This window comes from Plectrocnemia conspersa, unplaced genomic scaffold (assembly GCF_051122295.1).
Source record: "Plectrocnemia conspersa isolate PC_06_02 unplaced genomic scaffold, ASM5112229v1 ptg000001l, whole genome shotgun sequence".
Taxonomy (NCBI): domain Eukaryota; kingdom Metazoa; phylum Arthropoda; class Insecta; order Trichoptera; family Polycentropodidae; genus Plectrocnemia; species Plectrocnemia conspersa.
Window position 1 is genome coordinate 7,514,740 of NW_028277165.1, and position 14,146 is coordinate 7,528,885.

At 30.2% G+C, this 14,146-nt stretch overlaps 2 protein-coding genes across 6 annotated transcripts in view; one reads left to right on the forward strand and one right to left on the reverse strand.

Annotated features, from left to right (window-relative positions):
* Positions 1-14,146, reverse strand: part of RapGAP1 (Rap GTPase activating protein 1) — a 390,544-nt gene that overhangs the window by 264,777 nt on the left and 111,621 nt on the right. The window lies entirely within an intron of this gene.
* On the forward strand, positions 20-2,463 carry LOC148238617 (uncharacterized). The gene is made up of 2 exons (XM_088205726.1): positions 20-152; positions 443-2,463. The coding sequence occupies exon 2, from the start codon at positions 457-459 to the stop codon at positions 2,185-2,187; it is 1,731 nt and encodes a 576-aa protein (XP_088061852.1). The 5' UTR covers positions 20-152; positions 443-456; the 3' UTR covers positions 2,188-2,463.

Consider the following 14,146-nt stretch of genomic DNA (forward strand, 5'->3'; position numbering starts at 1 on the left):
ACTCAAGGTTACAAACATAAGTAGCTAACACTCAAAGATGGCCCTTCAAACGTGTCACGACAGGATAGCTCGCGCGATTTCGCCAGTGCGTCGTCGTTCATTGTGGGAAGCGGTTGCGCAACACGAATAACAAAAAATCGTCCGTTACAAACGTAAGTATTTTTTGAAATATTTCACATAATTATGTTATTTTACATTATAGATTTCTATCATTTCATACTTTTATGACCTTAGAAGTTTAAATTATAATATCATGATCCGAATCATATTATTTTTATTTTTCTTTACACATGTTGTCGGTGGTTATTAAGGCCTACAAAATTTGATCGTAGGCCTTATTATCCTCCTTTTTGTATCAATATCACAGCTTTAGTTAGTATCTTTTTTAAAATGCAAGGAGTGTTATAAAAAGTAATGACAACTGTTTATTGTTTTTTTTTAGTGACAGCAATCACAATGCCTCCCAAACGAGCATTGTGGTCTGAAAATTACTTGGTGTCGGCTGTTCGAGCGGTAGAAAGAGGAATACTGAGCACCTATAAAGCTGCTGAGAGGTATAAAGTACCCAGAAGAACCATTAGAAATCATCTTCAGACCGGCAGTTTAAAAAAAAAACTAGGTCGAAAATCCATACTCAGTGACGACCAGGAAACTGAACTTGTAAGCAGAATCATAAGGTTCGCTGAAATTGGATTGCCTGTGACACCACTGATTCTCCGACGCTTGGTCTTTAAATTTTGCGAACTTAATAACATCAATCATAAGTTCAACCCATCTCATAAAGTTGCTGGTAAAGATTGGTTTAATGCATTCATGAAAAGACATCCAGAAATATCTAGAAGAAAAGCTCAATTCATAAACCCTGCCAGAGCTCAAAAGCTTAATAAATTTATTGTTGATGATCACTTCAAGCGACTGAGTGAAGTTTATGATAATTTGGACTTGAAAAGTCATCCTGAAAGAATTTACAATATGGATGAGAAAGGTTGCCGTCTAACGATCCATCATCAGCAAACTGTTTTAGCAAAGAAAGGAGCTAAAAGAGTGCACTTACAGTCTTCAGAACACGCTGAAAGTGTCACAATCGCCGGATGTATAAATGCACTTGGCATTGCAATACCACCAATGATCATTTTCAAAGGTAAACGACTGAAACCAGAGTTATATGACAACATTCCACCGGGAACATTAGTTCAAAAATCTACAAAGGGTTATATGACCAATGAACTTTTCAAGGATTTCTTGAAACACTTAGCCCGGTACAAAAGTACAGGAAAGTGCCTTTTAATATTTGATGGAGCAGCCTGTCACCTAGACCTATCCATAGTTGAAGTTGCCGATTCACTCGATATATCATTATACTGTTTACCATCAAACACCACTCATGAACTCCAACCGCTTGATAAAGCCGTCTTTCGATCATTTGAGCACCATTGGGATGCTGAAGTTTTAACATTTATGGAACAAAACCCAGATAAAAAACTCACTAAGGCAAGATTTAATATTATTCTCTCAAATGTGTGGTCGAAATCTATGACCCATAATAACATTATAAGCGGCTTCAGGGCAACTGGTTTGTATCCATTGAATCCACAGGCTATTCCAGAAACAGCTTTTGCACCATCTTTACTGACAGAGGCACCAGCTCCTCCTGTATCTGACGATGTTAACAAAGAAAATTCGCCATATCTCGTCTACCCTAGGCCACCAACATCGGGACCATCAACATCAAGAATTGGAGAAGAATTAATTGGTCAAACCCCAAACAAACGTCCTGGAAGGTTTTACCCTATGGTTTACGGTAGTTCTAGTTCGGACGATGATGAAGATCATGTGCCTCTCGCTGAAATAAAAAGAACAGTATTTAAGCAGCTTATGCCTACACCAGTCAAAAATACTGAAAAAACACCAATCGTTAGGAGAAAAGCCTTAAATTATAGGGGAACTCCAGTCACTAAAAATATGTTTGACAAAAACAAAGAAGAAAAGAAAATAAAAAAGACATCGAATCTCAAAGGTAGAAGTGGTACTAAGCAGAAACAAGTGAGCTGGTATTGTCATGGTTGTGAAGAGGATAAGATGGCAGATATGAGGCAATGTGCTAAATGCGGCAAGTGGTATCACGAGGAGTGCGTTGGTTTGTCAGCAGATGATACGGACACTTTTGAGTGTCCTGATGGCTGTTAATCAAAGGAATTTGTTGCTTTTTTAAGACTTCATGCATGATTAATGCATATCTATGATTATTGATCATAATTACCAAATATAAGATGCATATTTTGATTATTATAGTATGTTAAAGCCTTAGGCCTTATTACCCGACCATAGTATAATAAGGCCTAAAGATAGAGTTTTACAAAATGTTTAATTTTGTTTTTGTTTACGGAAAAAGTTGCCATTTTTTGTTTTTATTTTATAGTAATGTATCTATAGGTATACTTTACATTAAAATTAGTTGATTTCGATATATAGTTTTTATTTTATTTCAAATCTCCCTTAGCTAGGCCTTAATGCCCGCACCTACCTTACGTGTTAATATCATTGCTTTATATGAGTTTATTATCTTTTAGTCAATATATATTTCATTAAATATTTTAGTAGATGATTTGTATCGTTTTCAATACGAAATATTAAAATAATAGTCAAACGGATAATTAGTCATACATATCGAAATTTTACCTGCTTGTTTAATATATTTATTATATTTCCCAAAAAAATAAAAATAAGCACGAAGACAGCAATAGTTACTATATCGTCTGGCGTCCTTGCGGTACCCCAAGCGTTGTCAAAAAATATCGAATAGTTGCTTAAATTGTGGCCAATCTAGAGATGGCAATTTAAAAAATAGTAAAAAAGACTATCTTCTCATGGTTGAATGTCCATAGATGCAATAAAAAAATCTGGAAGGTTTTAAAACATGAGAAAATCAGAGATATCTCTACAAGAAGAAGTTTGGGTCGCATTAGCTGGCCATACACGCGCGGATATGTCCGTAGCGGATGCTGGCGGACATATCCGATCGTGTATGGTGAGAAAAGACACAGATTTGTCTGTCCGCTGTCCTAGTGATTTTTTGACAAGAACATTGGGATACAAATTGTTGTATTTTCTGCGTAGTGACTATCATGATGATAAGATTTGTAATAATAAACATATTTTTACAACTATTTAAAAAATATAATCAAGTGTCAAAGACTATTTATGATATAATTTATTTTAACACGTTTAGATACATTAATCGTCACAGTTGTGCTTCTGTAAAGTGTACATAAAAAGAAATATAATTTACTTTAAGAACAACCAGTTTACATACATTGAAATTAATTTTAAACATAAATCATTCTTATTTACGCACTAATCTTTACGCAACAAAGTATGGAAATATTTCAATTATTATCATTCAATATTTACGCAGTTAAAATTTACTATAACCAATTGAATTGTCGTTCAAGCGACAGGTTTACGACTCGACTCGGAATTACACAGCGTAAAGTATTTTTTATGCAAATCCGGTTGATCGAATTAGGCCGGATTAGTTCCGTATTACATCCGTACGACAGGAATTAAGTTATTATCCATTTGGTTTTGTTTTTTTTGATAGCGTATTATATCGATTTTTTACTGTCGTTGACGAGATTAATGATTTATTCAAATTGTCGGCAATCAGAGCCCGTAATTGTGTGTGTAGGTAATATTTATTATTAAAACATCGATAAATGCGCGTTTGTAACAACGTTACTACTATGTAGAGAATTGACTTATGGCGAATCGGCCATGAGACTCCTTTTACGCATGTCAATAAAATTTTAATAGACTTTAAAAAAACATAAAAGCTTAAATAAGCGTGTGCATGCAAGCATAATAACCGTTTTATGGTAGATATAAACAAATAATAATAATACTAATAAAGAATCGAGTTTTTGCGTAACGTCGTAAGTGCTAAGAATCTAAATTTTTATTAGGAATATAAAGCATTCTCATTTTTACATCAGTTTTATAAGGAAAGTGGAATAAATAGCTTGAAACATAAGTGAAAGTGTAGATCAAGCAAAAGTATAGTATTAATTTTCTGCCGATACTAGATAAAATCACACCGAATAAGATTTATTTATTTAAGAATTATATAAATAAATAATTTCTATGAATAATGCGATGGAATGCACTGATATGTACCAAGGCTTATACAGACCCACATTCCATATAATTACATAATTGCTAATTTTGCTGATTTTCGAACTATAGTAACTTAACAATAGCAAATAGTGTATTTATAACCTAAATCATTCATTAAATTTACTTTCATTAAAAATATAATTTATTTAGCACCTTTATCTAAAATTGGCAATTCGGTTCTGACTTAAAATAAAAGTAAGTTCAGCAGAATTCACACTAAGCGGAGCTACGCCGAGCATCGATCAAGAAAAGCAAGGAATCAGACGCTTTTTACTATGGCCATCAGGCCAGATATCACAGAAGTTTAATTCAATCTTTGAGACGTCTTGAGAACTACGTGAGTAAATACATATAAACAATTATTGTTACAATTAATTTTAAAGCATGTTTTAAAAATATTTTATAAATAAAGTTTTTGATGTATAAATATTGTCAGGGTGTTTATTTTTATTTTGAGCTAGATCGGCTTTCTTTTAATCGAAATGCGTACAAGGCTTAGTGAGTCCAAGTTGGAAAGTTCTTATGCGATGCACTCTAAAATGGATGTTTTAGTTTGAATACAAATGTCAAAGAAAGTGCCGTTGCTTGCCCTTCAATATGAGATTTTCCGCCTCTTTCGGTGGAACGGCCAATTACAAAAGGGTAGCAATTAAGTAGCTTTTTTGCAACAGATTTTTGTTAATCTTTATCAAAACGTATTTGTGATTTATAGCAAATTTTTTAACTTAATCTACAAACATGTTTTCTCATTGCAATTCTCAATTTTAAATAAAAAACCTCTTGTATGTGTATTTGTATATCACTTACCGAATGTATTTTAACACCGGTGATTTAATAGCATAAATTTCAATTTTTTTTCTTCTGTAGATTTGACTAAAAGGTTTTTTGAAAAAAAATAAAAATGCTGATTTAATTCATTAATTATGTTGTCTAATTACTAAATAAAAGTGTTTCAATTAATTATTAAAGAACATAACAAAATAAACGCGTACAATAATTGAGATGATTTAGTGTATACACCATATGAAATTGCACCTTCATATCTGATCTTAAACTTCTGACACAATAACTTGGTTTAGAACTTTGCGAACAAGCCCAACAAAGATTAATTAAAAGCGAAAACCTTCTGCTAGGCTCATATATAATTATTAAAGACACTAAAAATAAGACAAATATATGTATTATATAGTATTAAAAAAATAACTACTAAGTTAGTTGTTAAGACCATGTTGTAAGCATGACGGTTAAGGCCAAGAAAGTAAGTTGGAGGCCAAAGAGCACGCGGTCAGAATCGGCACTATTATTTCCATGGCATGTTTGATCGATGACTATATGTCAGGAAGTAAATGTATATAATGTATCAATTAATTTTGAGACTGCTTCACTGACGTTCGTTTAATTATCGGCACAAAAGGCGTATAGTGTATCAAAATCTCATTCATGTGTATATATCGAATAGATCGCTTTGTTGGAGCGCAATTTAAAACGATCGTTCGATGGCAGAAACACAGTTCAGCGACAAAGGCTCAGGTCTTATAATTTGGGGTTGAGTCTCTTCAGGTGTACGAAAGAGGTGTGCAATGAAAGGGAAACTGGCGTCATCACACGAGATACAGGATGCTGGGGTGTTCGACGCCCCATTAGAATATATTGTATTTGTGCGAGAGGGTTGCTTCCTTTGCGAGCGTTAAATAACAAACAAGATTATCGGCGGGTTCACTTGTGCGTTCTTATTCAATTACAAATGGAGTTGAAACACGTTTTAGTTTTTTCAGACTAAAAAAATCGATTATGAGCGTTTTTCTATATGCGGAATTTTGAAAATTTTATTTGAAAAGTTAAGGGTGTCATTTTTTAAATTTGGGATTTTTTTCTATAATAATGACTACATATTTTATAATATAAAAAAATATTTATGATTGTGAAAAACACTTTTCACAATCATAAATAAAATATGTCCATAATCTTTCGTTAAGAACTTTTAAAAATCATGCCAAATCTATTCCAAAAATATATAATATTGTGTATTTATAAATTAGGACCAATTCTATAGTCTATCGGTTACAATAAATCATCACTTCAAAATTGCTTAAATAAATCGGGTTAAGGGTAAAAATAAAAAGTGTAAAATTGGCGTTGAAATTACATGTGAATATTTGCAAAACATTTAATAAAAAATAAACGTGGTTTAAGAAAGGATTTGTATTCAGTCGTATACCTGCCAAAAAAATGATAAGACTGTTTTGGATTGAAGAAGATGAGAGTAATATTAATGAATTCGTATCAGATGGATGCACTACGTTTGCCGTCAAGGTTTCAAATTTATCTAGGCAACTGTACGAAATCTTAAGAGACAAATTATCTGGGGGTGCTTCATATATTTCGAAACGGAAGGTATCCATCATATCGACGGAACAGTGATGACGGTGGATTTATGAAACTGTCCTCTATTTTTTTCATCCCTTCGTTTATGCACCTTGTATTGTTTTTCTTTTATCAATTTTATTGATGCAGTAAAGATGATATCAAAAATCAAATAAAAGTTGTAAAACATTTTTTTGTACGATACTGTATTGTCTTATTTTCTTATGTGGTTACTAAAAGATATTCCGCTCAAGCCCTTCTAACTAGAAAGATCCGTTCTTGCATATTTATGGTCACTGATGTGCCTCAGAAAGAGAATTTAAATGAAAGATATTATACTGTTATTGTTACGTAAATTTTAATATATATTCATTTTGAAATATGAACAATTTTATCATAAAGTGATAATAAAAACCCTTTATTTATTTAATCATTGGTTTTATTTATTTAAATCACTAATCTATATAAATAATTAGTATTTAAAATAATTGCTCAATTATATACCTATTGTATAATATATAAACATAAAACAGTGGCATGTTTTGCATTAAAATAAATTAATAAAAATATCAAATAAATAGTTAGTATATATAAAATATTTATACTGTTTATGGTTATAAACTGACTATATATTACTTATATAATTATAATAATTGATTTTAATAAAAATTACAACAAAGATTTTAAAATATTTTATGTTACACATACATATATTGAATTTTATAGAATATAAATAAAGGAATTGAAGTATATAAATAAAAAAAATAAAAAACAAACATGCTTATAAATTTGTTTTTAAATGAAAATCTAGAATTGTGAAATATGAGCTCACATAAAGGGAGGCACGATATTTTTTTAATCAGTAAGACTCGTTTCCTTGCTTTTAAATTAATATTTGTTTAATTATTTTTATACTGCTTCATATTTTATATTGCCTAAAATAAATACAAAGATGGTATTTCTTAAAAAAAATCATAACTAAGCTCTCAATTTTTAAACTAGTGGATTATTTTTAGTCTTTAGCTTGTTATTGTTGTGTATTTATTATAAAATCAATATTGCCATTTAAAAACGAGGAAGATTTGACAACTAAACAAATTTTGATTTAATTCTGCAATATATCATCGTATATGTATGTATATATTCTCTGAGATACGATTGAAAATCAGATGATATAATTATCAATCATTAAAAATTGTTCATGCTTATACTGATTATAATTAAATTATTGCAATTAACGTTTCTACTTAGAAAGTTCTAAATTATTGAGAACAATTTATGGTTAATTTTAGAACTCTTCAACAAAACAGTTTTATAATATTTCCCTACGTTTATTAAAATAGTTATATATATATATATATATATTACTATTTAAATCTGATTTCACAAAATGTATTAGGATTTTTGCTTTAAAATATGATTAATTAATGATGTCAAAAATTAACATACGTAGAAAAAAACAAATATTCATATTTAATATTAATTTATATTTATAAAAGTGAGAGTGTCAAAATAACTTACTTGCAAATCCTTTATTACGTATATAATAAATATATAATTAAAATATAATATTTTAATATTTTTATTATTTATTTATTTATATTTAAATACAAAATGATAAAAAGCAATAATTCATTTTTAATCTTTTTTATTGAATATAATATAATAATTAATTTAATTTAATCCTAATTATTTTTGGGATTTTTACTATATCTTTTTGAATAAAAACTTCAATTGAAAAGTAATATTATTTTTTAAAGCTAGCTGATCTGAATCAATAATTATAGTTCTGATTAATCGAATCTAATATATTTTAATCATCAAGGATTGAAATTAATTAACTAAATAGATAATTATAACTTATGACTGTGTTTTAATTTAATTTATTGTAGTTGAAAAAATGTATAATTTATATACAATATAAAAATAGAAACCACTATGCATAGTCCAATGTTTTGATTAAAAAAATATACACTATAATATATAATATAATAAAATATCAAATGAAATTCTCAAGTTAAATAATTTATATATTCAAGTTCATCTCTAAGTCGCTTTAAAGCTATATTGCAAAACCCAAAGCTCTTTTTAAGCTCGCGACTTAAACCACATAGATGCAGCATTATACAATGTTTCAAGCACAAACTTCAAACTTAATTATTCAATTTACTATCGAATATTAAATATATTCAATGATTGGGAAACATTGATGTATCGCTTTGAATGGTAGATAAGACATTTATTTGTAATTGATTTCAATATTATCATGTCTATAAATTTCAATCAAGCGACATATTATAGTGTCATGAAATAAACTATCTAATAAAATGACATTAGTTGTGCATTTAAAACTAGCCTAATACTTCGCAATTGATAACATAAAATTACTACTCTATCGTGAGATTTTTCAGTAAAAAGTTTTCAACAATAGCCTATATCGTATAACCTCATTCATTAAAATTCACACTCATAAAGGAGATGTGAAAACTCCGCCCATTCCGTAATGCGAGATGATTCCACATCATGAATGGACATCCTCTCTATATCTAGACATTGTATCATCCAGATCCGGTTTTAGAGACAAGTCTTACAATATTTGCTTTCACTTTATGATGATCGTTACAGTTATTCGATATAGGCGCGTCATAAAAAACGGTCATGATTGCTGTTCAAACATTGTAGATCGTTCATTCTAAGATTAACTGAAAATCTGGAGCAGCGGAATATAACCTTATCGCGTCTATCGTCAATTTAAAAGCGTACGGAGGCGGATAATATATTATACATACGGTTCAGGGCAAACATCCCGGATTGTCTAGGAAAGTCTGTCTAGTCTCTCTCGGGAACCAATAAGTTCGGATGATGCCAAGCTAAGCACCGGTACTTACCTGAAAGGATAACAAACATGAGCTTTATATTATATACATAGAAGTAAAATTGTAAGATTCCCTCTCGCAAAGCAAAGGGTTCTTTGCATAATACATGTGTTTTTTTAGAGAATTTGTGTTGAACAAACAGGAAAATTTTCATATGAAAATCGATTTAATGGATAAATTTACTACAGACATCTCTCGACAGAAATAATAATTTATTGAATTGTTATTGTAGTTTAAAACCACACTTATGACTTTTAGATTCTACATATCAAATTTAATAAAATTTAATATTTTTTTATTAAAGTCCAATGAACATGGTAGATTATTCAATAATTATTTTTATTTTATTTTTTCATTTAATAGATTTCAGAAATATTTTAAAATAATTTTAGTTTTGTATGTATTATTTAATGTTAACTTATAAATATGTATATTAGTCAAACTTCACTGGACCATTGTATTTTCCAAAAATTCTGAGATATATATTTAAAAATTAATTGGGAAGTCTATGAAATAAAAAATTAAAGTAAAAGTAAACTTTTAAAATATACTAGTATTTGTAACATATATTTTTATTATTATAAAATATTTTATTTTATTTCATTTATATTTATAAATTAGTAAGTAACATTTGAGCTACACAAATATTACTTACTAACTTTTATACAAAAATATTTCTTAACATTAAAAACTGTTCGGCACCTCAGACAATCAATATATGATATTTGTGAAATTTTGGCACGTGCACGTAAAAAGGTTCTAGCTCTAGAGTTTCCCACTAGAGTAAACTATGATAAAATGTTGTAAGGCATACCCTAAAAACGACTTTTGAATAAACACCTCTAAGGTTGCTAAATACATGCTCACAAAACACTTAATACCACTGATTGATTAATTTTAAATAATATATTTTTTAATTTAATGATATAAACAAAACTTACAGCTAACATCACGTATATAATTCTCATTGATTATTAAATCGCACCGTTAAACAATCACTGGTTTTGTCGATTGAAAACATTTCGTTAATGAACAAATTATTTTTGAACGTGTATCCGCACTCCAGATAAATATAGTTAACTATTTGCGCGAATTCAATACTCCAATGATTGAATTTGCGCAGAGGTTTTGCTCTTACGCTCAAAAGGTTCCATTGCTTATTATGAAATCATACTACCCTAAAAGGATACGTGAACGCGTGGCCTAATTGAAACGGAGAATTTGATGTATAAATAAAGAGTCAAAGATTAAGGGTTCAAAAGCCACTCGGGTTTTATTTATCCGCGACCTTTTCGCATTCGTGCGTTAACAGCGATGCGGTTTGCAAAAGGGACTCGGTAAAATTGAATTAAAAAGTAAACAAAGTCATTTTTACTCGATTTGTGTTTAACGACGGGAGCTCCTCTCTGAATATGTGTTAATTAGATCAAGTCTCCATCGCCATTTAGGATTCGATATTCAGAGTCAAGCAGTCGACCAGAGACGGACCAGTTCGGAGTTTAACTCAAGTAGTACCCCGACCACTTGAGACAGTAACCCTAGACTTTTAATTAAGGAACGACATTTAAGCTTATTAAAACAATCTATTAAATAGTAAACATATTGTCCTACAAATAAAACATATTTAATCAATCCATATGAAACAAGGACAATCAAACCATCGATTTTTATACCAAATTTCACGTAGTAGCTTTATATGTATGTACATATAAAAACATAGCTCAATTGTATTTCATAAAATGTTAAACGAAGTCATTGCGGACGTTGAATTTTAAAAAATCTCCCCATCGTCCGTCGATATGAATATTGATGGGATTCTCCCTGGAAAAAGTTTCACGCATTGTCGCCCATGAAAAAATCGGACATGAAAATATAGAAAGAGACAAAGATGTAAATTCAATTTGAGCGAAAGCGCCTTGTGAATTTTTCACGCACTAATGCTTTACTGGTGTACAACGGGTGTTTTATTGAAATATGTTGTCGGGACCTATTCATAAGGGAGCTTGAAGGGAGAGAACGCTATAAATCACCTGTAAACACCAACATACAAAACGACGATACATATCAATTTGGACAGACATCTAGTGGCGAGTAGCGAAACTAAAATCGATCCATGTAAGCGATCGATAGACAGATGGATTATTATTGTATAATTTAATATTTTAATACCATAAGTATTTTAAATATGAATTTAAAAATATGTATTCATATAAATAAATAATATACACATAAAAAAATAATTAAGTAGATATATTATATTAAAAAATTATGCAGCAAAGTTCTAAACCATTAACTTTTTTAATAAAAAGGCATAGTTTTTACCCATTTATGTTGCCCCATAAGTCTGTGTTTTTCTTACATGTCTAAAAATGTACAGCTATTTATAAATTAAAGAAAGTTTCACTATTCTTTTGGTGTTTTTTAACAGTAGTCGTATCAATAACGCTATTTAGTAACAGGATATATTTTTTCGATATTTTCCACCCTAAATCATAAAGCATAATATAGCTTAAATGAGATAAAATAATCTCAGTTAAGCTATATTATGCTTTATGAATTTCAACTCAGTCATAATGCGATAATAACAGTTAAAAACATAGTATGTAATGCAATGAGCAGGTATGCCATTAAATTTTGAAAGTGTCAAATGTGGTTCTAAAAAAATATGAATTTTTGATTATGAGGAAGAATTTGCTTATTCAGGGATTTCAAATTAGTAATTTAAATTTAAGAGTGCTGCAAACTATGTGTGTCATAGTTCAAATTTAACGCAGTCTTCATATCAAAGCTGAACATCAGACGTTTACGTGTAGATAGAATCTCCACTTGCTCTCAAAAATGATTCCAAAATATTTAGTGGAAATTTCTTTAGCCATAACGATCACACCGATATCATAGAAATAATCTGACGCGAATAAGATCAGAAATTTGACACAATATGACTTTTGCTACACTAATTGACATACGATTGACGGAAGCCCATATCCATAGAAGATATACAGGACGAGAGCAAACCTGGGCCCTGAGAAAACAATGATTCCGGGCCTCATGACAAGAATGGCATTTTATGTATTTTTAACATAAGATATAATATCCTGAATAAATAATAATAGGTACGAGTTAACCCTTTCTATGCTACAAATAAATATAAAAATGAGTCACCGTTGCAACATATTTTCTGAAATTATATTTTATGCGAAATATTCTAATTAGGCATTAAAAATTATTAAGAATATTTACTCATTATATTTATCTGATAATTAGTCGTGTTTTCTTTGCTGTTCAGTGTTGTCATATAGTGAATTTAAACAAAATAATTCAATACCTCGGTTTGGAAATCAGTTGAGTAAACAATTTTTTTATTCTAATTAATTAAAACACACGCCGTCTATACAAATCAATACAATTTACATAATAACAATTATAACGTAGTGTTTCAATTTTATAAATATATAAGATATAAGTAGCTTAACACAACCTGATCAAACTAAGCAAATGTAGTATTAATTAATACATATAATATATTTTCAACTTTTATTGGTGAATTAATGCACTCCCTGTAGATGTAAAAAAATATTAGCTAAGAAGGTGAATAATCTTAATGTTTCATCCACCGTCGTCTTGACCTTTTGTAAGGTGAAACTTACAAGGGTAGGTAAAGGGTGGTAATTTGGCTTGCTACGTGTATCGTCAGACGAGTTCGATTCCCAAACAGATTACATAAAAGGGTGGCAATGGCCGAGCGAAGCGATGAAAGCGTTTCTGTTCTTCTACTCGTGTAGGGTGGTTTGTGTGTAAGGGTGGCTTCGGATGTAAACAACGCGCCACCCCGACTGCGAGACGCCGCCTTATGGTACAGTTGTAAAATCACTGATCTTATATAATTCTGTGTGTTGTGTTCTTCTGGCTCGCTTTATACCTATGTACACTTCGATTGGGCACTTTAGATAAAAGTTTGTTGCGCGGTCGGTGGCGTGTTGTTTGCCGTTCACTCACTAAAAAAAAGTACGACAAAATCGTCTCATCGAAGCTCGAACGTTTCGGAGGTGGGTTGTCAAACAATGGGGATGTAAATTTCAATTTGTCTGAAGGTTAAACTGTTGATGCGTAATTTGCCTATAAGGTTTATTTTTAATCCAATATTTGATTTTAGGCTATAAAATATAGATCATATTGTTTCATAATTTCACTGGTCCACAGAAAATTTATTTATTTATGTATTTGAGTTAAAATAAATATAGCAATGACCCAATGCGTCAAAATAATAAAATAAATATATTCAGTATTAATAATACACAAAAAAAATATATAAAAAAATAGAGAAAGGAATAGCTCATACAATATTAAAATTTAATGACAAGAACCAGACCAGTTCCTCGTAGGTGCCAATAAATAAATCAATGTGCAATGTCAGCGTATTAAGGAGCTGGATGGCGACAGACATAGGTGAATCAGATAGTGCGGACACAAGAACGGATTATCTCAAGATCCTATTCTGAACTTTTTCGATTATGAGGAAGAATTTCGTTATTCATGGATTTCAAATAACATGGTTAAAATTAAACTCGTTCTTCATATCAAAACCAAGCATAAGACGTCATTTACGTGTAGAGAGAATCCTCAGTTGCTCTCAAAAAGTAATATTTAATGGAATTATTTTTAGCCATAACGATCACACCGATATCGTAGAAATAATCTGACGCGAATAAGATCAGGAAAATGAAAGTAAATGA

What these genes read in the sequence shown, in the direction of transcription:
- LOC148238617 (XM_088205726.1), top strand. Translation starts at nt 457, where the DNA reads ATGCCTCCCAAACGAGCATTGTGGTCTGAAAATTACTTGGTGTCGGCT.